Source organism: Scomber japonicus, chromosome 7 (genome assembly GCF_027409825.1).
Source record: "Scomber japonicus isolate fScoJap1 chromosome 7, fScoJap1.pri, whole genome shotgun sequence".
NCBI classification, from domain to species: Eukaryota; Metazoa; Chordata; class Actinopteri; order Scombriformes; family Scombridae; genus Scomber; species Scomber japonicus.
In genome coordinates, this window is record NC_070584.1 from 3117044 (window position 1) to 3142627 (window position 25584).

The following is a 25584-nucleotide window of genomic DNA, read 5'->3' on the forward strand; positions in this document are numbered from 1 at the left end:
CACATTCAGTGATGCATATTGTTATGGTCTGGGGAACGCATTAATTCTGCAGCCACTAGGTGGTGCTTATTCCAGTTTGCACTATGTGGGCCTCATGGCTTGCCATTTGACCCCTGTAGGAAGCCATCTTGGGATTCTCTTTTCACTCTTTGATAGAAGGCACATTGTGAACTGAGTGGCTAAAGCATCCACATTCATCTTCTTTTGGAATCACTAATAGAAGCATTGTCTGTAAGTACTGTTTGAATAAGATGCTTATATTTGTGTTGTGTGAATTCGGCAGGCATGACGGAGCTGCCTGGAGACCATGATATTGACCAAGGCTCATCAAATCATTTAGTTGAGAGAACTGAGAAGTATGTTCAAGAGCAGTATGCCTATGTGAACGCCAATCAGCCGTCAGACGAACCACAGCCGGAAACTAAGGTCGATTCAACTCCCTCAGCAGTTGGTAACCTCAAGCCATCTGGTGATTCTCCATTACATCACAAGCCACATAGCCGACGTGACAGGCAGTGTTTAACACTGCAAGCCACAACTCCTATTGAAGCAGTTTCCTCTTCGAAACGACCGCTGGTTCATTTCACACCTAAAAGAGAAAGTGCACCACAGTCGGCCTCTGAATTTAAGAGCTCATGGTCGCCCAGAGACAACACAGAGGATAACAACCGTCCACGCAGAGGCGGACAACATGTGTCTGGAGAATCCAGTCAAAATGTATCAGACTTAGCAAAGTTCCTTGCTCGTCATGATCTACTTACAGCTGGACTGACGAAATTCAACGACAAACCGGAAAACTACTGGGCTTGGAAGTCCACATTCTCCAACACCACCGAAGGCCTAGATTTGAAACCTAGTGAGGAACTCGACCTGCTAATTAAGTGGCTTGGATCAGAATCTGCTGAGCATGCAAGGAGAGTGAGGTCAGTTCATATCAGACACCCTGCCGAGGCCCTCGGTATGGTCTGGGGAAGGTTAGAGGAGTGCTATGGATCTGCAGAGGCAATGGAGACTGCTCTCTTTAACAGGCTCAAACATTTCCCCAAGGTCTCGAATAGAGACCCCCAACGACTGCAGGAATTAGGTGATCTTCTCTTCGAACTGGAGGCAGCCAAGGAGGACGGTTACTTACCTGCTCTGGCCCACTTGGACACTGCACGAGGCATTTACCCTATTTTGGAGAATCTGCCATTTGGCCTTCAGGAGAAATGGATGGTGCATGGGACAAGATTTAAACAACAATATCACGTCAACTTCCCACCCTTCTCTGTGTTCTCCAGTTTCATTCGCGAAGAAGCAAGGATGAGAAATGACCCAAGCTTCGCCGCTGCAGCCTCCAGCATCATGCCACCTAAGGGAGAGACATTCAATGAAAACAGTGAGAACCCCTATAACAGTGCATAGAACTGAGGTGGGCAATACTGAACAGAGGGATGAGGCCAAAGGATTAGATAACCCTAAGAGGCAGTGCCCTATTCATAAAAAGTCACACCCCCTGCAAAAGTGCAGAGCTTTCAGAGAGAAGCTCCTGGAGGAACGTATGGCCTTCCTTAGGGAGAACGGTATATGCTTTCGTTGCTGTTCCTCAACCTCTCACCAAGCTAAGGACTGCAAAGCTGTCGTTCAGTGTTCAGAATGCAACAGTGATAAGCACCTTGTGGCCCTTCATGGTGGCCCAGTACCCTGGCTGACAAAACGAGCTATCAGCTCCTCAGAAGAGCATGGCGGGGAGGAAGAGGGATTTCCTCCTTTTTCGATCGCCACCTTCATGCACAGAGGTCTGTGGAGACAGCACTACAGGGTAATCATGTGCCAAAATCTGTCTCGTGTACGTATATCCCAAAGCCCAACCAGGAAAGAGAACAACAGCATATGCCATCCTAGACGACCAGAGTAATAAGTCTTTGGCCAGGTCATCCTTCTTTGAGATGTTTGATATAGCTGATGACACCTCCCCTTACACACTCAGAACATGTGCAGGCGTGTCAGAGACTGCAGGCCGAAGGGTTTGTTGTGGAATCGGTTGACGAGAGGACCAGTCCGGCTCTCCCTACACTTATCGAGTGTGACCAACTTCCTGATAATAGGGCAGAGATCCCCACACCGGCAGCTGTAAAGTACCATTCGCACCTTAAGTCCCTAGCCTCTAAGATACCTCCTCTTGACCCCAAGGCCGAGATCTTGCTTCTTTTAGGAAGGGACATTATCCAAGTGTCCTGGAGCAGCGTAATGGACCCCCACACGCTCAGTTTGCTTAACTATTAGCCCTTGGCTGGGTGATAGTACGAGATGTCTGCATCAATGGTGCACACAGACCCTCGCCTGTGAACGCCTTCAGAACCTACATACTTGAGAACGGACGCTCCAGTTTCATGAGTCCTTGCCTCAACAAAGCATTGAAATCAAGGAGAGCTTCAGCCACACCTACCAACCTCAGAATCCTTCGGCCTCGAACCAGGAGCCACAGTCCTTGCCAAGTGGAAAAACAGGTCTCATGGGAGAGTCTGTTTTTCGCTACACAAAGGACGACGATAAGACAGCTCCATCTATGGAAGATCTTGCCTTCCTGAGGATTATGGGAAATGAGCTTCAGCAGGATGAAGACAACAGCTGGGTTGCTCCGCTCCCCTTCCGCAGTCCATGCCAGCGCCTCCCTAATAACCGCGAACAGGCTAGGAACCGTCTCACTGCAGTAACCCGTACGCTCAGGAAACACCCAGAGAGGAAGGACCATTTCATTGAGTTCATGAACAAGCTCTTCGAGAACGGACATGCTGAAGTGGCTCCACCCTTACAAAGAGATGAAGAGTGCTGGTATCTACCTTACTTCGGGTGTATCATCCTCAGAAAACTGGACAAGTAAGGGTGGTACACCATGGTGTATCCCTCAATGACGTCCTCCTCACTGGCCCAAACATGAACAATAGTCTGCTTGGGGTACTGCTGCGGTTAAGGAGGGAGCCAGTGGCTGTGACGACCGACATACAACAGATGTTCCATTGCTTTGTCGTATGTGAGGACCATCGGAACTTCCTGCGCTTCCTCTGGCACCGCAATAATGACCTCGATGATGACATCGTTGAGTACAGAATGCAGGTTCACGTCTTTGGAAATAACCCATCACCATCTGTGGCCACATACGGGCTCCGGAGAGCTGCCATGGAGGGAGAGAGAGAATACGGACTAGAGGCAAGGCTGTTTGTTGAGAGGAACTTTTATGTTGACGATGGTCTGGTGTCGCTTCCCACAGAAGGGGAAGCCATCACTCTTCTTCACAACACTCAAGACATGTTAGCCCCCTCCAACTTGCGGCTTCACAAGATATTGTCCAACAGGGTGGCTGTTATGAGAGCTTACCTTCCTGAGGACCTGGCTAAGGGTCTGAAGGACCTGGATCTCAACACAGACCTCCCTCCCATGCAGAGAAGTTTAGGAGTGAGCTGGGACATTTCAGAAGATGTGTTCACTCTCCAAGTATCAGATGCAGAGAAGCCCTACACAAGGCGCGGGGTCCTGTCCACTGTAAACAGCTTGTTTGACCCGCTGGGGTTCGCTGCCCCTGTAAGCATTCAAGGAAGGTCCTTACTCAGGGAGCTCGCCACAGAGGCCTGTGACTGTGACGCCCCTCTCCCAGAGGAGAAGTACAGAGAATGGAAGCTGTGGAGGGACTCTCTGAAAGAACTTGAACAGGTTAAGATACCATGCCAATACACCTCCATCTCTCTCAGCCAGGCGCACAGTAAGGAGCTGTGTGTTTTCTGCGATGCATCCACAACTGCCATTGCTGCTGTAGCCAACTTGAGGACAACTGATGCAAGCAGTAAGGGGGATATTGGCTTCATATTTGGCAAGGCCAAGCTTGCTCCACATCCTGAGACAACCATTCCGAGGCTTGAGCTGTGTGCTGCAGTTTTGGCCGTGGAAATAGCAGATGCAATTGTGGATGAGATGGACACTAAATTTGATGCTGTGACCTTCTATTCTGATAGTAAAGTGGTCCTAGGCTACATACAATGAATCAAGACGATTTTATGTATATGTGAACAACAGGGTGCAACGCATAAGGAGGTCTACCAGCCCTGAGCAGTGGAGGTATGTCCCCACTAGCCAGAACCCTGCTGACCATGCCTCACGATCAGTCCCAGCAGGTAGTCTGACTCGCACCATATGGCTGTATGGACCACAGTTCCTGTTGATGTCAGTTGAATATGAAACTTTAACTATTTCCTTTGACTTGGTTGACCCAAGTTCTGATGTCGACATCCGCCCACAGATCACTTGTCATGCCACCAGGGTTACCAGTGATAAACTTGACCCTATGCGCTTTGAGAGGTTCTCCAGCTGGCGATCACTCATTCGAGCAGTTGCTAGGCTTGTGCATGTCATCTGCTCCTTCAAGCAGGGAAGCATCTGCAAGGGTTGGCACATCCATGAAAGCCTCTGTTCCAAGGAAGACTTGGACAAAGCGAGAACCATCATATTACGGACTGTCCAACAAGATACCTTTGCAGAGGCATTAGCATGCATCAGGGGAGGAATAGCCATTCCAAAACAAAACCCACTCTACAACCTGCGTCCTTACGTTGATACTACTGGGCTTCTCAGGATTGGAGGACGCCTCTCCAAAGCAAGTCTGGACAGAGACAAAATCAGTCCTGTAATCCTCCCTGGACAGAGTCACATCACAACCCTACTCATCCGGCATGATCATGAGCAGGTCCAGCATCAGGGGCGTCACCTCACTGAGGGTGCTTTGAGAGGGGCAGGTTTGTGGATCATTGGTGGGAAACGACGCATCTGCAGCATCCTTCATCACGGTGTCATGTGCCGAAGACTACGCAGGAAAATGGAGACTCAGAAGATGTCAGATTTACCTGTCGACCGCCTTAGTACCGACCCACCTTTCTCGTTTGTGGGTTTGGACGTTTTTGGACCATGCATAGTTGTGGCAAGGAGGACCAGAGGAGGACTAGCAAGCAGCAAAAGGTGGGCGGTGCTTTTTACGTGTATGAGCACCAGGGCAATACATTTTGAAGTTGTGGAGTCGATGGACTCTTCGAGCTTCATAAATGCTCTGCGACGGTTCTTCTCAGTTAGAGGATCAGCAAAACAGATCAGGTCTGATTGTGGCACAAATTTCGTGGGGGCCTGCAGAGAGCTGCAGATGGAATCAGTGAGCAGTGATAAGGAGGTGCAGGGGTGTCAGAATGACAATGGATGTGAGTGGATCTTCAACCCTCCGCATTCATCACATATGGGAGGCAGTTGGGAGCGAATAATAGGACTCACAAGGCGCATCTTGGATTCTATGCTATTGAAAGTTGGCCCAACAAGGCTCACCCATGAGGTCTTGACCACATTCATGGCAGAGGTCTCGGTTATTCTGAATGCTCGGCCGTTGGTTTCTATATCCACGGACCCAGACTCCCCATTTATCCTCACACCAGCGACACTTCTCACGCAGAAGATCAGTGCACTTCCACCTCCCAAAGGTGGATTTGATGAGAAGGATCATTACAGCAAGCAGTGGAGGCAGGTGCAAAGTCTCGCCAACACCTTTTGGCATCGATGGAGGACTGAGTACCTTCCTACCCTGCAGAGGCATAAGAAGTGGCAAAAAGAAGAGCGCAATCTTCACGAAGGTGACATTGTGATACTAAAGGACAACCAGGTGCAGAGAAATGACTGGCCCATGGGTATCATAGTCAAGACGTTCCCCAGCGCAAATGGTAGGGTTAGGAGGGTGGATATCAAGACAGTAAAGGATGGGACATGCAAGACTTTCTTTCGGCCTGTCTCAGCAACCGTCCTACTCCTTTCCCCAGAGACTGATTAGGTCTTATTGATTTGGTTCTTTTCTGCATCCTGTCGTTAATAGTGGTATCTTCTCAGATACCAGGCGGGGAGTGTTATGGTCTGGGGAAAGCCCAAATACTTTTAGTTCATTCTGCAGCCACTAGGTGGTGCTTATTCTAGTTTGCACTATGTGGGCCTCATGGCTTGCCATTTGACCCCTGTAGGCAGCCATCTTGGGATTCTCTTTTCACTCTTTGATAGAAGGCACATTATGAACTGAGCGGTTAAAGCATCCACATTCATCTTCTTTTGGAATCACTATTAGAAGCATTGTCTGTAAGTACTGTTTGAATAAGATGCTTATATTTGTGTTTATATGTATATATTGTGTGGATGGCTAGGTTCAGCCATGGTTTGTATTAAGTGTTATTGATTGCTTACTATGTAACCTACTATGTTAAGCTAGGCTGTTAAGCTCAGATAGCTATGTTCGAAAGCCATATGTTTCAGGAAGGCTTTATGAGGCATATATACATGTTGGAAATGTATATTAATGATGTTTATCACACTAATTGTATATGTTATGTTATTTCTTCATTTTAGTTTGACCCTATTCTCATACTGTCAATGGAAGCGGTGGTGCCCAATAAATCCATCATAAAATTGACTTCAGTGTGTGGAAGGAGTTATCTGTCTGTCTAGTTAAGGAAGGGGACTCATATATATACACATATGAATAATTAAATAGATATGAAGTGACGTGCAACGCGACCCAAAAGCACAGCTGGCTTTTAAAGGGAATCTGAGATGAAATTCTGATTGGTTTAAGGCACGTTAATGTCCAAAACACACTCATAATTGATTAAGAGACTAATAGCAACCCCTTTGAACCATTCACCTGGGGTAGCAACCATTTTTACTGCCGTTGAACTAGCACAAGTGGATTTGGAAACACGCACCCTAAATGGACTTGCGCCATGCACTTCAGTCTGTGCACTATAGATAGTTCAAATATTCAAGCTTCTACTAGTACCTCTGTTCATCCCCTTCAGTCATGTCATGCAGTAAGACGTAGTACTTGAGTGTGTTTGGGATAAACCACTTGGGGGTAGTGTATTCTCCACTGTGCTGAATCCGATGCTGCTCCTGAGAAAGCTTGAGAAACTGCTCCACAGGGACAGCCTCAGTGGAGGACACCACCAGCATGCCTGTGAACACCAGGATGTCAAGGAGACAACTAGAAATCACCTACATTCATCAGAGGAGAGCTAATGCATCAGGAGGGTCTATGAAATAAAAATAATGACAATAATAATGGTATGTTCTAAATTAACAGGGAATATATAATATAATATATGTAAAGTTCTTTCTAGTGCCTACATGTAGACATGTAAAGACTAAGCCATCATGTTGTACAATGACAGCTTTTCATGTGTAGTCAAACTTCATGGTGGGGCTGAACATCATTTCCATCTGATAATATTTTTATCTGGACAAACAATTCAATATTTTCAATAACAACTCTAGATTTATATTTGTAGCCAATGTAAGGCCCCTTTACACAGACACAAAAGTTGATCATTGTGAGAGACACTGACGACCAAGGTGGACCTTTGGTTTCGAAAGACAGCCTGAGGCCAAGTTCTGAGAATTTTTTTTTCAAACTCACAGAATGTGGCTGCTGCTGCAATTCACATTTACAAAGTAACCAATCAGAATAAGAAATTAAATCACACTGAATACATGGACTGGCATGATTTTTTGAAGTTTTTTGAATAAACATTAGAAGAAAACACACAAGGGTTCACAATTTTTAAACACAACAATCAGATCAGGTAGCCATATGAAGATTGAAATGTTAGAAGGATACAGGCAAGGTAGTGATTGAGGAACTCATGGTCGGAGGCAGGCATTGACTGCAGGAAGTTCTCCCTGTAGGCTTCAAACCAGGGTGTGGTTGCTGGAAAAACAAAGACGAAATGAGAGAGGATTTCATTCAACAGTTAGCATGTCTCACACTTAAAAACCATTGCTTTTGTTTTATGATTTTGTGTAAAATCGTAGGAGAATTTTACACGTTGGTTCCTGTAAAGCAACTATGACACTGTGATAAAGCCCTTGCTGCTGTAGACTGTATCCTTTTTGTCTTAACACCAATGTATGTAACTATACCTAAAAGTTATTTTAAAAAGGTACAGGCTTTTATTTGTTGAATCGTGAAACAATCCCATTGAAAATGTGTACAGTCTGTGTGTTGCTTTCAACCCATTGGGCAAGATTAACGATTTACCTAATCCTACACATACTGGCTATATGTGTAAAATAAAAAATAAAAAAGGTTGCTTCTTAAATTTTAATATTTTTAAAATTTCTCCACAATCATCTAATAAAAGCATAAAATACCAAAGAGGAAAAAAAGATAGACAGAAATAACTGAAGGAGTGATGGGGAGGTTGGGGGGTTAAGATGAAAAATCATATGACTAATCTTGATTATCAATGTACTTTTGTGGATCTATTTTTTTCCCCATATGTATATTACAACATAATCACAATTCCAATAATAGATTTATTGTAATCATTTATGAAAAAGGATCCTGAGTTTACTTTCATTATTAGTTAACCACAGTAAGTATGACATTGGTATAGTATGATTGTCCCAACAGAATATGATTGGTCAACCTCTTCAAACAAGTTATTTCATCATCATTTGTTGCTTTTCTCATTTTCTGCACCACACTGGGACTGTAATAGCTCAGCTGACACTCAAGACAATGTTGCACAGTAGTGAGAGAAGTAGTGCAGCAGAACAGGCACTTATTGCAGTTTGGGTGAATCCTAAAGATCCTGCCCATCCAAGCCTCAGGACGAGGTAAAGACTGCTGCATTAGACCTTTGCACATGATCTCAAAGGGAACTAAAATGTACAAAAGGCTCTACGGGCGGTAATGGAAAGGGGAAACATAGGAAAACAAGGTCCAGGTCCAAAATAGACAATTATTATTTCATGCTACTCACAATCTCTATTTACACAAAGACGGATCCACCACGTTTAAAGAAAAAGCAGAGACACACCTACACCACAGTGCAGATACTAGAAACTAGAGGGAAATGAGCAGGGCAGGTTCGGCAGAGCTGAGAGGACTACAGCTACCCACACATTAACCAGAGAACAGTGATACCTGTGTAGTGCTTGGAGGTGCTGACTTCCAACAGTGTTTTTCTCCAGGCACTGTACCAGGGGGTGCTAGCTTTAACAGAGTGATCTGATAGGCAGAAACAGAGAGCCAGGGCTGAAGTTAGCAATATCCCACTTCAGTCAAGGATGAATAATGGGAAACCAAGAAGGAGAAGCATTATAGGTCTGTAACAGACAACTTACAGCTTTCATTATAGCTATTATATATCTATAATATAGAACTTACAGTGTTACCACTAAAATGCTAAGTGTCTGAAAAAGACCAGTTTGTAATTCTATGAAAGAAAATGAAGTCTTCAGAAGCATTTAGAGTACACTTCTCTTCAATTCCATTAAATATTTTGGCTGATTTCTATATTTTCATACTTAAAATGAACAAATGATTCAGTACATTTTTACCATTTTTCCAGGACACAGTATTTTATTTTGACATTCGTTTTCTTTTGTTTTGTGGCTTTGTCTACAACCTCGCTTGTGTCTTTTTTCATTTTGTTTTCTTCAGTGAACTTCAGTGAAATAGATGAAAACGTGCAGCATGTGTGTACAAGTTCTGTGTATAAATAAGCTAGGGGAGCAATATAATAAAATCAAAGCATGGTCTCATGCTTAATCTCATAAAAAGGCTGTTTTGTAACAGGGAATATACAATGAATGTATGTAAATTGTCCAACATGGAGAAAGTAAAAGCTGAAATGATGCTGGTGTAATCAGAGTATTACTTGGTAGAGCTTCAGGTGTGTTAATTTTGCCGTTTTGTATTCAAATTGTATTTTGGATTGTCAAGATATCTAATCATCCCAGAGACACATCAGTAGAATGAGGACTTTGTTTTTCACTGGGTACAAGGATACAAATGTTGTGGAGTACAATAATTATGTTGCTATGCATGACAAGATGCATGCAAGCATTTTCATTGAAATGAGAGCTTGTGTTTTTCTTTGCTTTCTATCACTCAGTGTTCAGCTACTCTGCCACCATGCACTCTCTGTTTAGGGTCTAATGGAATTCTAGTTTACTTTGTGATTTGGCGTTTTCATTCCAATATTTGAAATCATTTTATTTTTATTTTGAGATGATTTGGTTGGGTTTGGTTGATGTGTGTCTGTGTGGGCAAAGTTTGAGGACCAGCTGGCAGAGAGGATCTTTGTTCAAGTCTTGGTACTGAAGGGCTTTGTACTAGTAAGAGTGGGGCTATCTAGATTGAAAGGGATTATAAAATTTGATGGCTCGTTTTCGGATTTGAATTTTAAAGTCCTGTCATGCATGCATTACTGGCTGAGTGTCTCTGACCTCCAAGTATGTTTTTGCAGTTCTGTATGCAGGGCTTCAAGTAGATGTTTTTCCCATTTTGGGAGCTCTTGGCTGGTTAATGGACCCCACACTACCATATAATAATATTAATTCCATTACTGAATTCAAATTTTGAGCCAGGTTCTAATTGACATATCAATGGGATTTTTTCTTATCATAACGTAAAAAGCATTTGCATTTTGTTTTAGTTCAGTCATAGCGGTGCCGAAATGTCCAGTAGCACTGATATTCAATATTATGTATTTCGTAGCATGAACTTATATTTCAGAGAGTTGGATCATTTTTTTAACATCTGACATTTGACCTCTGTGTCATGCAGAGTCACACCAGGGACTGAAGTTTTGCAGCTGCTCTATGAACATATTCAATAGCATCGGCCTCAAATAGCAGCCCTGTTTCATCCTGTGGTACTGTTTGAAATAAGTGGTTCTTTTGTTGCAAATTTTAAATGCACATTTATTATCCAGATACACTGATTTAATTAAATCTTAAATTTGACCCCCTATGACACTCTCCAATTATCAATAAAAGCCCATAATGCCAGAATAAGAGCTGGTAAGCTGGCAGATTACTACACGGGATTTGATAGTTATTTGATACTATGTAGGTGAATACAGAGGAGCATGTTCACCAAAGTGATAAACATAATTGGGTCATGAGATTCTCTGGAGGAGAAGCAGAGGGACTGTAAGGTTCGGCTTCCAGATCCTTTTGCTGTAAATATGCAGATAAATGTAAAAAGGAAAAACTGGAAAAGAGTGCTATGAAAACGTGTAGAAACTCTGAAATGATATATTTCCAAATAAAAATATGATAAATAAAAAAAGAGCCCTTAATGGCAAACACAGTCAAAGGCCTTTTTGAAATCTACAAAACATGAATAAAGGGGGCTACGATTCAATGATAAAATGATTAATGATCAAAATGTTTCATTTCTATACATGATTTATTTTTGCAGTCATCTAAAAACATCTTACCGTCACCTGCTCTGAGAGAATAACAATTGAGGGCTAAGTACACAGTTTGTTTTTTTTTAGTGACGTCATGTCTACACACATTAAATAATTTAAGAAATAATACTTTGTTGTACTATAGTTTGTTGCCTGATTGGACAGATAGGTCTATCATTATGGAGTTTTAGTGTTGTTATTGGGACTTCATGATTGAGGTGAACTTTCTACTTCCTCACATACACCTGGACCTCCTACAGGTCTATTTAAAGGGTCAATTCACTGAGACCTCTAGTTGTGTCTCTCCATTCAGATTGTTTTATTTGTTCATGTTTGGATATTTCTGTCTGCCAGTTTGATACATTTCCCGTGTGAATTATTTTTATAAATAACATTCAACTTGAAAATGTGTGCACATGGATGAACGTCGCGTCCGACCCCTTTCACTCCCTCAACTGACTATAGACGTTCAATGCAAAAGCCTTCATAAACATTGATGAACATGTTCCTGTGGAGAATGGCAGCAGTACTAAAAACACAAGAAAATGTGGTAGGCTGGGGGCTGTAGCAGGTGTCAATAATGCTACAAATGAAACGGATCCTAAAATTAAACAAAGTGGTCAGACATGGGGGTAGATGCTATGTAAGCGTATTGCATTTACTTGATTTCTTTTGTTAAAAGCTCTGAGTAATTATTTTTCTTTTTTCTGAGTATTTTTTTCCCCGAGTAATTTCTGAATTAACACAATACTTCAAAATCCAAGTATTGCTCCTGATCTATGGAAACGTACTCCTGTCAGGCCACAAAAAGATAAAAAAGCATCAGAGAACTTGTAATTACTTCATAAGATGAAACTAATCACATTATAATATCAAACCTAGTCATAATTGGTCTCAGAGATGGCCTCTGTGATGAACACCTACACTTTCATATGCCACGTGTCATGAAATGGTCCGCTGCTGGTGTGTGGAGAGGGGCACACATCATGCCCTCTATCTGATGTGATTATTGTCCTTCAACTGTTAGAAGTCAGACTCTATATGTGGTTAAAACATGTTGCGGCCATTTGTCATCCTACCATGGTGTCTTTGTGCACCCTAAAAGGAGTCAGAAGAGCACAACCTGTGTGCTCCTTAACATGTGTGTTAGTGCTTGTGGACTGTGTTGGCTCCTCCTACATTAATGCATAAATGACCTTCTTCTTCTTCTTCTTCTTCTTCTTCTTCGCCTTCGCCTTCGCACTGCCCTGTCTCCAACTAATCACAGTACGAGTATCATCCACTGTTATCAATAACAGCAGAATCTCGTCATGTCGAGGCATGACGTGAGGTTTCACCCAAACATGAAACCTCACTTCTAACAGCTAAAGGACAATAATCACATCAGATAGAGAATATGATGTGTGTCCCTCTCCACACACCAGCAGTGGACTATTTCATAACGCTGCGGTACACAGAGAGTTCATCACAGGTAGTCTACCTCTGCTCCAGACCAATTATGACTTTCACGTTGTAACGTAATATGTTTCATATTATAATGTAATTAGTTTCACGTTATTACGTGATTAATGTTCATCTCTGATGCTTTTTTTGTTTGTTTTTTCTTTACTCCATATCCAGCATACAGATGTTTCTGTATACAGTCCACATATGAGTGCAGGCGGATGAGAAGACAAAGTGTGTGTGGTACCACCACATTGTCTCCAGCACACTCCACTTCAGTCCTGTTCACTGCAGCCATTTTACACACAAAAACTATAAGAAAACTAAAATCATACTTGGTGATATTGAGGTGAGACAGACTGAGCACACAGTTATGTTCTTCACTTCAGAATTGGTTTAAGTTACACTGTTTAATGCTGCAGTCTGTGTTAGTAAACTGGTCTTCTTTGTTAATGGAGTTCACTGCCCCACCAAAACGTAAAAATATTCACAATATACTTCATGCTCATTTCGCATTATTTACTCATCAAATTTTTAAAAAGCATAGTGTTCTGTGAAGATGTACTCTAGCGTGTGTGTGCTGTACTGCCCTCGCAGTTGTGCTATCACTTTTCTGCTTCCATCAACATCGTCAGAAAAATTTATTTTTGACTTTTGCAAATCGATGTAGAATTGTCCACATCCCCATCTAAGAATACATTATTTTTCTCCCATCCTAAAACACACTGGAGATGTTCATACCACTTAAGACCTCAATTTTCAAAGCATTTCTTCCCTGAGGACCATTCAAAATGTTTTCTCTTATGTATCAACAATCCACTAGCATGAAACCGTCATGCTTTTGCTGTGCTTTTTTTGCTTATAACAATACAGTTACAATAACAACAATTCTGGCAGCATGCAGCAATCACTGGAGGACTGATCTCAGTGCTCATCTGCTGAGTGATATGGAGAGTAAGGATGGGCGATGCTAAACAAATTACCTAATGACCATGTCCACAGTGAAACACTGTAATGGACAATGATATTGAGGGCAGGGGAACTGCAGTACAGGTAGTTGTTGTCAATTCAAGCACTTCAAGTGCTGATGCACACACAACCCTAGCTCAGTCTCACCCACAGTGCAAGAGAGGAGAGAAACTCAGCATGATCATACATGACAGCAGTATGCAGTAGTCTCTACTACATTTTGCAATTATTTATGGTTGCACTGAGTTTCTGTGTCTGTGTAACCCTAACCCTAACCCTAAATCACAATGTTACCATGGTAGAGGCTTAGTGATCAATGACTGTCTGCTATCAGTATCTGCCCAACCCTAATTGAGAGTGAGAAGTATTTATCATGTAAAAATAAATATTTTCAAAAAGCAGTGTCCTCCTGACCATATGTTAATGCACACCACTGCCCTTACCACTGAAGTGAAGGTCATAGTCTCCTGCTGTGATCATGTTGGCCACAGTATTGTCTTGTGGCTGGCAGGATAATACCACTTCATTGAGCAGTCGGCGCTGGGCGGGGCTGAGTGAAGCCGACATTGTACTTGGGCTGGTCACCACATTATTGACACAAATGCGCAGGTTCTTGACGGCTTGCACCTGGTTGTTGGGATCCCGGATGTGACCTACAGAGAAAGAAGACAAGACCCTCAACCAGGACAATAAACCACTGCATTGCACTCACATTGTAACTGTCACAAAAATGAGTGCTCCATTTTGAGTGTCCTTGACATCCATTAAAAAGATACCAGTGGAAAACATTGTGGAGGAAGACTACGTTGTATTACAACTGATGCAGGTGACCCAGACAGCATCTTACTCTAGTAAACCAGAGACGCAAGTCTCCAAACTGTCTGAGTTTCCCTCAGTCTCTGACCAGGTAATGCAGAATGTTCAGTCTCCCCAAAACACCCCAGCTCAGCCCTCATAATCAACAGCCGGACCGGTAAAAGTCACATTATTAAAGTCTGTGTAAAGTACCACAGAAAAGTGTGTTGTTAACCACCCTGCCAAATTTGAATGATGAAAAACAATTGTAAACTATATGAAATTTGGCTTCAAAGTTGTGTAAAAATCAGCCTCTTTCTCTGCTACCAATGCTGTTCCTGCCGAGTTCACCGAAACCCCGCCCCCTACCAAGTGTCACCTGTCAATCAAAGTCACCACCTCTACCAGAAACATGGACGCTACATCTGGGAGCTTTCAGCCGCTAGCTCAGCTGTTAACCCGGCAGCCAGCTTGGCGGCTAACTCAGCTAACTGGCTGTAGTTGTAGTAGTGTGTGCTGAATGTATTTATACCTCTACAGCAGCAGGGGCGGGTTTATGCTAATTCAGACCCGCCCACTAAATCCTGAACACAAATCTTGAAATACAGTTTGTGAAGCCTCGCTATACAATTCAAATCTAAATGGTTAAAATGCTTTTTACACCTTTTTTAGAAATACATATATGACCTATTTAATGTGTTTAGAAGAAAATGTCTGAATTCGCTTCACACAGTCTTTAAGAAAGCAACCATGTAGATTTCCCATATGTGGTCAGTTTATAGAAATAACGCCCGTTGATCCAACTCTGAGATGATGAACCAGTCATCTGAGAGAGAAAATGATTCGATGAACTGATGTGTGCAGCATTTTGGTGATTTACTGCTAGCCCTAATGAGTAGCATTTTAATATATGGTATTATTCCCTTTGGTCTCACAGATGAAATCTAGTGCCACATTTTTATGCGAATATAAAATGAAGCTTCATGTTTCTACTGGACAGAACAACAGCGCTGCCTCAAGGCTCTATATGTACAGATATCATCAGCTTCACACAAACATAAATGTATTATTTTATTAAGCGTCCCCCACTCAGGCAATTTTTGAGACTCAATGTTTACGATAATCACCACATTTCAATAAATATGAATGTATTAACAGTAGGACAGCACTCTCAAAGTGTTGCAGCAGTCTGTCACACCATCATTCATAAATGTATATTAAAAGGTGATATATAAATATCATCTTTATGGAGTAAACCTACTGCCCAGATCCCAAAAAAGCTAAATTAGTGTCTCAAATGAATTCACATGATTTACACACACAGGCAGTGCATGAGTGCCACACAGGAGGGGTGTCTGGGATTACCACCCCAGGAGTAACATGTCATCAGGAGGGATTCCCCCGATCGGCTGGCCCTAACTGGCTGAGTAAAAGATCATAACAATATTAAGAGATTATTATTAGGGATTATAGCATCAATTTTGAAAAATCCTTCGGTTCTTAATCAGAGAGCTGAAATGACCAGTGTTTTGGTTTAACTAGTGACCGTGTTAACTGATGACTTTCTCACATTAAAAGATATGTTACGAGAGGTGGATGAGTCTTATGAACACAATATAACTTAAGCATAACTCAGACATTAAACAAAAAATTATATGTATTGAATAAGGATTAAACTACAATTAACCTACATGAAAGTCACCAGTTAACACCGTCACCAGTTAAACCGAAACACCAGCTGGTCATGGCTTTTCATGTGTCCTAAAACGTTGCAGCAGATTTACAAATGAGCGTTATTTGGATAAACTGATCACATATGGAGAATCTACATGGTTGCTTTCTCCCCTGAAAAAATGTTAAATCTTAATAATGTGATTTATAAACAGTCCCACTGTGAAAATTGCAGTTGCTTTTAACTCTGCTAGTCTCCACTCTCATCTCCTACTGCCGTTGTCCCTCACCTACAGTCAGACGTCTGAATGTCAGGTGCTTTTTTACAAAAATCCTTACCTTACAACAAGATCCAAGAGCTGTCTTTTATATTGTGTATTCATGCATGTGTTTGCATGACTGTGCATGCATCTTGCAGTGAATAAGGCACCATTGCAAGGAGGCTGATCATTACTGCCTTACTTCACTAGCTATCTTCTTAACCTTAGTGCCAAAAGTGTTGTAAAGTAAGAACTCTTCACCTTTGTACACAGTGAGGAACCCAACATGACATTCTTATATGGACAGATGGCACACCTTAACCCTTTTACAAAACAGACAACTGAACACTCTTTTGACTTTTTGCAAACACACAACCCAGTGAAACCAATATGTAAACCACTGTTATTCACATAATACTATGCAGCACTTTCTATGGAAATATATATATATATATATTTAGGTTAATTTGCATGCTTTTCCATCCATGATTCAACTTGTTCAATGGGATTTAATTTAAAAAGCTAAAACATTTTCAAAGTCAAATATGAAAGAACTATTCAACCAGTATTAAAAAGGTGGAAGTAGCATCTTTCAGGATCATTCATCTGTAATATGAATTAAGGGGTTTTCTACAACGATATTTTAGTTAGTTCTTTTTGTGAATTGTATGATTTGTGTCTGAAAATCCCTAGCTATGATTGTTGTTACATGTTTAATAAAGTTGTTGTTTTTTTTTAAAGGCCTGTAACCAGCTCAAACTCAGAGCCAACAATGTACAAAGGTACAATGCATTTTGCTTCAGTCAGACCAGCTGAGTTTGGATTACTGCTTATATGTACCGAACTTCATCGTTCGGTATTTATGAAAATGTGCTTTATGTTTAACACATTAGTCATTTGTACTACATTATTACTAAGTGCTGAGCTCCAATGCTGCAGTTGGCTGTAACCCTGCTGGAGTTACGGGGCAAATATCCATGATTCATTGTCGTTCTGTTAACAATTGTTTATGATACTACTTGTACCTTAGTCCACTTAGCTATCCAGTTAGCCTTCATATGTAGACTGCTCTAAAGCCCATTAGCCAATTAGCTTGCATAACTTGCTGCTTCGGCTATCTCGTCCTCTGTCTGACAATCCAATCCAGCCAGTAAACATACATAATGATAGAAAGCAGCTCTGAATATTATGGTGTCATTCGGTTTCCTCAAATGTCCAGTCTGGACCTTGTCTATCCGTCCTGTCAACACACAGCTGCTTAGTCACAATTCCGTCTACTAACTGTTTGTTAGCGCGAAGCTGAAGTCCAGTATACCTCGCTTTGGCTAACGATGCTTGTTACCTCATTACATTGAAGTTAGCAGATTTTAGACTGACAGTCGATGGACACGGTGGCTCCTAAACAGTTGTGCTTACCATCGGACGTTAGTCTGCAGAAAGGCCGCAGCAGTTCGACGAAATTCAGGTTGTTCTTACGCGTTACTCTCTCCGCTTCTTCGCTGCACAAGACGGACACCATCGGGACGAAGGAGTCCTGGACGAACTCCAGCACAGATTGAACACATTGGGCCATGTCAGACCAGCGTCAAGAGCAGATAACAAAGAGAAATGATACTTATATTTTAAGTAAGGCCGATTGTTTCATTGTTTAAGACAACTCATCCTCGACTAGCAGACAACTGCCATGTTGAATTCGCCAACCCACTTCCTGTGTAACTGAAATGGTCAGGTGATGTATGACGCAGTGCTGGGCGAATACAACATTAATGACCTATTTCATTTTTTCATTCAAAGGGACTTCAGATGTATACAAATATATGATGCACAACCGAGATGGAGTCCATTGTCACTTAACTAAATGATCACGTCTCTCTCAGAAAGTACGACAGATGGAATACAAGTGTTTAAAGAGTTGTGTCGAAGTCTGTTTCCCCCTTAAGTGATGTCCCCCTCCTGTTAGAAGTGTTTTCCGTGACACCACTTCCGCGGTTATGGGGGCTTTAGTTAGACGCGGTTAGACGTTGCAAAGATAACTGGTCAAGGTTAAGGTAAGCACCTTAAAAGACAACTGATTGGGATAAGGATAAAGGTTGGGGCATGGCAAGAGCCACAGATGCACGTTAAGGCAAAAAGAAAGACATCGTCACAACAAGCAGTTAGGTTTGGGATCTCTCACTGGTCGTGGAAAAGAAAAATGGATGAGAAAGTAGATGACTTGGAGATTGTTCAAAGTATAATTATGTCAGATGCGCCTCAGTAAATTTCCATCCTCCTGACTGTTTTATGGACATGAACTGTGCAAAAATCTGCAGCACCCCGGATGTCAAACTCTTGGTGCAGCTTTATCTGTTTTCCCCCTCTTTTCTTATTTACAATAAATACTTGATCAGCTTTATGTGTAAACATCTCAGGCCTGAGGCAGGAGGCGGCAATTTGGGGACTGATTGGTGAGAAAACTGTTTTTGGAAGTGACAGATGTATAGCACATGTTTGTTTAATGTGTAATGTACATAATCTATTAGGGCAATAACGTTTTTAAAAATGTTTTTATTTCATTTTATTTAAAAGGACATTGCACATTGATCAACATTTCTGTAAAAATGCCAGTGTTAGCCATCAGACTAATTTTCAACCGCTGTGCTTTTGGCAAGGTGTTGTAATAACCATTAACCCCCCCCCCCCAGAAAGTTTAAAAAAAGAAAGAAAGCAAAGTGTTGTTAGTGTGGTAAAAGGATAAAAAGGTGGGCTTTAGGCCAAGAGGGCTGAAGTCACATGACACCAACAACCAGCACTGAACTTGAACTCTTTTAATTAAACCAGTCATTTTGTTGTCTTGTTAAGAGACATATTTGACATTCAAAATGTTGTATAATCTGTGTAACTGCCTTTTAGAGCAAGACTTGTGTTTAGAAGTACTAAAATATTTTTTGTTAGTCGTGTTGCAATGATAACACAAGATCATTATACAACATGTCTTTCAAACAATGAATTATTCCCTTTTACTGTAATTTACTAGAAATACTATATTCATGGTTAAAATTGAGAATCCAAGTAGCCTATAAAAGTAGTATCATCAATTATCAGTTTATGTATGATTTGTAAGAAGTACTCTGTATTTTTGTTTCTTATTGTCAAATTACCTTTTTATTTTCTACATTTTTACATATCATTGCATGAAAAGAACTAAACCAAAAATTAATTTTCTGTAATTACTGTGTGTATATCAAAATCTGATATATCTCATTCCTCTGTGTTATAAAGCTAAAAAAAACTGATAAAAACATAAGCCACGCTGTTGCAATGGATGACATGTACCTTCATTACACACAAACACGTCACAGACATACATTTTGATTAAATCTCACACACTGCCATGCTCCCAGAAACACTCCCTAGAGCACCAAATGCAGATTATTCTGCCACTAATGCCTCTTGTTGGAGTAACATTTGTTTAAAACAGTGTCCAGCAACTAAAATGGGTTAAGACCACCTGATTTTAACAGCACTTATTACTGAGGAACATATTGAATTTAACTAATTATCTGACTTATATGCATTCAATTTTTTTGTTTCAGCACAACATTTTAGAAAGTATGATCACTTTTCATTGTTGTTACTGATTTAAAATTGCAGGAAAGCATAAAATGCAATAGCTGTCCAATGAGTAGGACAAACACAGGCAAAAATCTGTCTTCAATTGTGCAGTTTTCACTAAGCTTGATGTGTCCTTACAAATCATGGCTCAGAAGCAACAGCAATGACTGTCCCTCCTCTGCTTACTTTTAAACAGCATGTTAATGTTCTGTTGAGACAGATGTACCTCTTAAAAAAAAAAAAGACCACGGTCTAGACCTGCTCTATGTGAAAAGTGCCTTGAGATAACTTTTGTTGTTATTTGGTGCTATATAAATATAACTGAACTGAAGTGAAGTCAGGGTCTTTCAGTCTTTACATTATTTTCATCTCTGCCTTACACTTTAATTCAATATCAGGACTATAGAAACTTACACACAATACAGTTAATACTGTTTGGCACATATCGTGAATCAAGAGTAATAAAGAGGTGATCACTTACTATTCAGATAGGTAAAAACTTAGTTCAACAGCCAAACCAAAATAAACATTCAACACTGCACTGAAGGTTACAGAGAGTCTGCTTAATGTGTTCCAGGTATAAAAGGCTGTTATGTGCATATCCTGCCACATTACACAGAAAGAGACCAGGGGAAGGGGAGTTATTTGATGTTGCGTAATATGCGGCGAGTGTGACTGGTTTTCATGGCAGCAAGAGCAGCCTCCAACGTGGAGATGAGATGCAGGAGGGTGCTGGGGTCTGTCTGAAGCGCCCTGCTGCTGTGGTCACAACCTGTCATCAGAAGCAGCCGCAGCGACAGCATGGGAATGGCCTGCTGACGGACTGAACGACTTGCCAACTGGCAAGATAGAGTGAGGGAAATCACCGTGTGACGTGACAGAGAAACAAAAGGGGGAAAGTAGTTAAAATCTGGATATTGTTCAACTGAATCTTTACAGCAGCAAGTGGTGAAAACACAGAGCTCATATAAGCCAGTCTATATAGGTTTATTAGGTTATACTGTACTCTGACTTCCACCTTTCCACATTTCATACCTGTAGGCTCACAAAGTCTGCTGCCTGAAAGAAATTTGAGTGACTTAAAAACTACTACATTAACAAACACAATTACATAAGGAAACTAAACACAACAGTGAACATATTCACTTATCTACTACATTACCCATTTAAATGTGCAGCAGTTGAATAATAATTCCTTTAGAGGGGATTCAAGTTTTTCAGGCCTGTCTTGATACAACACTGATGTGTCAATGTGTATGCATATGCAAAAGTACATTCCAAAGTTCATAAGCTAATATGAAGCTTCAGCAGTCAAGTCAAGATTTATTTGTAAAGCCCATTTAAAAACAACCTCACCAAAGTGCTGTACAGTTATTAAAATACAATATAATCATGCACATAATAAATACACTCGATTTATCTTCTTAACTTGAATATGAACATTTTTAGCAAATTCCTGACAATGCAATTAGAGAGAGCACTTCTTAAAGTGATCAACTCTGATCAGAATGGTTTCATAAAAGGCAGCCATAATGTTAGTGATGAGAGTGATGAATATTTTATACAGTCAAAAGGAGAAAGTAGATACAGCCTTGCTTTCTGTAGATGCAGACAGAGCTCTTGATAAGGTCGAATTTCCCTGTCTTATTCATATGTTTACTCAATTTGGCTTTGGGGAAACACTGTGCATTAGGGTTAAATTACTGTGTAAAAATTCAGCAGCCATAGTCTTAACCAATAGTACTGTATCAATCAAACTATCTATCTTTTTGTGTGTTTCGAGGGCGGCGTTTACATTTGCATGGTGGAGGCCTATGGGTGGACTTTTCTTTGTTTGTGTCTTTTATATGTCTTATCGTAGTTGTGTAGCTCGGTGGTGGAGATTTCATGTTCTATCCCATCTCTATATCTAGAGAATGCCATCAATGAAGGCCCCTCTGCCCTCTCCATTTCATTTTAGCTATTGAACCACTTGCCATTGCAAAGGTCCCACATGGATTTGTCCAGGATTTAAATATCAGAATATGAATGAAAAGTTACTACGATAACATAACTGAACATCCCAGGTTTGATTCCAGCCAGGGAAGTTTGTTACATAACCATCTCTCACTCCTCTTGTTTACTGTTTGACCCTTTGCTGCTAACTGTCCAATAAAAGAAAAAATGCAAAACAAAAAAAAAAAAAAAGGGGACCATTTTAAGAATTGTTGACCTACTTTGGAACTAGGAGTATCCCTTACATAGATAATATAACATAAATTAATTATGATAATTGTCACACTGACTAAGACAATAATTATGGCATGTCAGTATTGTGTTAAGACCGGCTTGAAAAACCCCCCAGAAACTATCTACCATCAACACATAAACACACACACCTGAACATCCAGTCTCCATTCCACATTGTGGTAGGCAGGCAGATTGGAGGGCAGCAAACTTAGGACACTGCGGATCTGACTTTGGTGCTGCAGGTAGAGCTGTAAAAACAAAATCGTCACAAATTCAGTCTGTCACAACAGTCATTTCTGGTCACACCATCATCATCCTCTGTTGCCAATTTTACTGTCAATGACCTCTCCAGTAATTTCAGACACGCCCTTCAGTTACTATCATTTTCCCGCCAATCCCATCACCTGACTTCCCCACCCACCTGTATACCTGTTTTCCATTCCCTCATCACCACCCTAGTATGTATACCTGCCCCACGCCACTATTTTGACCCTCATCTGTTCCTGCCTGTTTTGTTTGCCTTCACAGACTGCTCAAGTAAAAACCTAATAAGCCTTTACCTGCTGTGAGTCAGGCACTTGAACCCCACTACCTATGTTCATAGTAATACAAAGTGAAATTAATTGTCTGATATACCTGACAGATTTAAAGTATCTTTAGATAAAGAAAACAGATTATAAGTCACCTGTAGAAGGATCTGATTAAGCTCTTCAACAAACCCCAAGATCAACACTGAGTCCAGGAAATCCACTTCAGAGATCTACATAAACACACACACACACACACACACATATACACAAGGAAAAGTGACACATAGAACAGTTGATTCCTTCAATATTTTAATGTTCACCACAGCTGATGATATAGCTGGTTTATTAGGTGTTATAGGAGATGTCTGACAGTCTTTATGCCATTTCAATCACAGAAAGAAAGGAGAAAGTCTGTGTGTGTGTGTGTGTGTGTGTGTGTGTGTGTGTGTGTGTGTGTGTGTGTGTGTGTGTGTATGTGTGTGTGTGTGTGTGTCACCATGTGTTTGGAGCTCTCTGTCATCAGATACATCAGGCCTTCCACTCCATGCTGCACCATTTCCACAGGAACACACAGCTTCCCTGCAAGCAGTGATGCGTTATGGATTTACTCTGAAGTCCTGGCACTTGCTAGGTAGCATGAGTGTCAAAGCTGCATGATATTAATCAATTCAGTTCTGTTTGGCATTAATAAGCACCCTTATTATCATGTGATATATTGGTTAGTAGACACAAAACCAGATGATTCAACCTACAGAGCAGAGGTACACCATGCCAAATTCTTTATGCTGTCCCTTTTAGTTATTGATAATGATTTGAGCTGTATCAAAGTATTTAAAAGGTTACCTCCGTACACCTTTTAGGCATATAAAAACACTGATAAATACTTGTCTGATATGTTTTTTCCCACAAAATGTTGCAAAATTACCTTTATCCATAATGAGAAATCCAGAATCTATAAGCAAATATTCTTCATTTCAAAAGTTTAACTGCTAATTACAAGTTGTCTACTACTTCACTGTAAAGTCCATTCTCATTTTATATGCACTTGAAGCTTCTAGTTTCCAACATTACAGCTCCCAGTACCTCCCGCTAAAAAAGACTGATGCTGTCCTTACTATGTAAATCCCAGGAACATAAGCCTAGGACATTTTGTCTCATTCCCACCATAAATTGTGTATATCTGTCCCACAGTCCATTTAGTACTGTGCATGTATTGGGGGTATCAATTAAACAGATTTGTATTATTTAGTACGTTTTACAAAAAGTCCTCTTTGTTGTCCTTGACATAATTTTGCAAAATAAAACCCAATATAAGAGCAGTACAATGAACTTCTTTTTTAATTATGCTTCATAACAGGATTTGGCAGTGTGAATGTAAACTCAGTTAATGACATCCACCTAATCCAGAGGCCAATACCACAGTCCTGTAGTAACTCCTGCTGCCATCAACGTTCTAATACTCATGACTTACAAAGCTGTTAATTCAACTTTATGGTGTTTTGAGAGGCGGCAGTAGAGGTGCATAGTGTTGGAGTGGACCAGTCAGCTCATTCATAGGGAGTGTGTAATGAATGGTGTGTGTCTTACTAGCTGCTCCCTCATAGATCTTGGGGGTGGTCCCTTTCTTTAGGAACTCCAGCGCTATGCGACCAAACTCACCAACCACTGAGGACAAACAAAAAACATGGCCATACACTCAATATATTAAACCCCAAAACCACCAATGTGTTTAATTCATACTTTTGGTTACGATTATACAGAAAATTGTTTTATGTCATCATTCTCCCAAGGAACTATGCAGATAAATATCATTCAGTTGCAAAAACAGATTTAGCGTTTCAATAATCCACACAGTGCACAAATGTCATAAATGGTAAATATCACACACTATTTCATCACAGCACTAAATCACAGATCTGTGCTGACTGGCATCTAGAAACATGCACAGTATCATCACACTATGTGTGTGTGTGCAAGTAAGATGGAAAATGTATGTCAAAGTGCATGGCATCTTTAAAAAATGTAACTGTTTCTTGCTGCCCAATTACTCAGATGATGCAGCTAATCAACACAGTAGTCAGCTCTGGTAAAGTCTCTCTGACTCTTTTCCACACACCAGGAGAAAGACAAGAGAAGTGCAGAATTGTTTTAAAGCATATTACATAGATATTTGAAATGTGTCAAATAAATAGTCTAAATAATGTATCATGTACAAAACAAAATAAGATGCTCTTCTCATATGAGCTAGCGATCTATAATGGACGTGCTGAAATATCCGATGGTTATGATGGTGCTCATGATTATGATGACAGATTATATTTCCCAAATTGTATATTGTTTTTATTGTAGTTTTTCCAAACTGCGGAATTACACATCCCGTGTTGTCAGCTGACAGTCAGCAGGTCTCATTAGAAGCTGAAGAGTTGACAGCTCTTATTACCTGCAGTGTCGACCTTCGGCAAGAAGGAGAGGTGTTCTTTATGGTCTTCAGACAAAACCAGCAGCATCTTCTCTAGCAGCGTCCTGGCAGCGCTCTAACAGTTTAAACATTCAGGAGTTTACATATCCATAAACCCGGAAAACGATTTCAGCCGGGATGTCTGCCCCTTCTCCTTCTTCTCTGGTGTCTAATTCTTCTTCTTCCTTCTTTTTCTGGCGGACTACACACCAACGTTAAAGGTGCATGCCGCCGCCTACTGCATCGCAGTATGTAACACTCTGACACTCACAATGCAGCGGTTAGCTTTTTTTGTTGCTTTATTGCCATCTTCTGGACCTAATCATCTGCTTCAACTGTTATGCTTTAAAGGTTGTAGCCTACAAAATATGACAATTAGC

At 41.0% G+C, this 25584-nt stretch overlaps 2 protein-coding genes across 3 annotated transcripts in view; both read right to left on the reverse strand.

Moving 5' to 3' along the window:
* The window catches only part of trappc8 (trafficking protein particle complex subunit 8), a 79611-nt gene extending 61528 nt beyond the window's left edge, over nucleotides 1-18083 (reverse strand). The window contains exons 1-5 of one of the 2 annotated variants that reach the window (XM_053322039.1): nucleotides 17810-18083; nucleotides 14111-14320; nucleotides 8978-9061; nucleotides 7667-7756; nucleotides 6830-7004 (exon numbers count right to left, since the gene is read on the reverse strand). In XM_053322039.1, the coding sequence (XP_053178014.1) occupies nucleotides 6830-7004; nucleotides 7667-7756; nucleotides 8978-9061; nucleotides 14111-14320; nucleotides 17810-17966 (716 nt within the window). In that variant the 5' untranslated portion in view covers nucleotides 17967-18083. The remainder of the gene's footprint in view (nucleotides 1-6829; nucleotides 7005-7666; nucleotides 7757-8977; nucleotides 9062-14110; nucleotides 14321-17809) is intronic. The other variant, XM_053322040.1, reaches the window with a different exon arrangement.
* Nucleotides 18084-19484: 1401 nt separating this feature from the next.
* On the reverse strand, nucleotides 19485-25369 carry commd2 (COMM domain containing 2). The gene is made up of 6 exons (XM_053322176.1): nucleotides 25187-25369; nucleotides 24334-24411; nucleotides 23243-23325; nucleotides 22902-22976; nucleotides 22366-22464; nucleotides 19485-20826 (listed from the first exon to the last, which is right to left on the reverse strand). The coding sequence occupies exons 1-6, from the start codon at nucleotides 25251-25253 to the stop codon at nucleotides 20629-20631; spliced, it is 600 nt and encodes a 199-aa protein (XP_053178151.1). The 5' UTR covers nucleotides 25254-25369; the 3' UTR covers nucleotides 19485-20628.
* Nucleotides 25370-25584: the final 215 nt, after the last annotated feature.

Excerpts from the sequence above, each read along its gene's own strand:
- commd2 (XM_053322176.1), bottom strand. The coding sequence starts at position 25,253 with ATGCTGCTGGTTTTGTCTGAAGACCATAAAGAACACCTCTCCTTCTTG. Across the intron at positions 23,326-24,333 it reads GATCTATGAGGGAGCAGCTA|GGAAGCTGTGTGTTCCTGTG; the intron begins GTAAGACACACA and ends CACTGCTTGCAG. Across the intron at positions 22,465-22,901 it reads TTAATCAGATCCTTCTACAG|CTCTACCTGCAGCACCAAAG; the intron begins GTGACTTATAAT and ends TTGTTTTTACAG.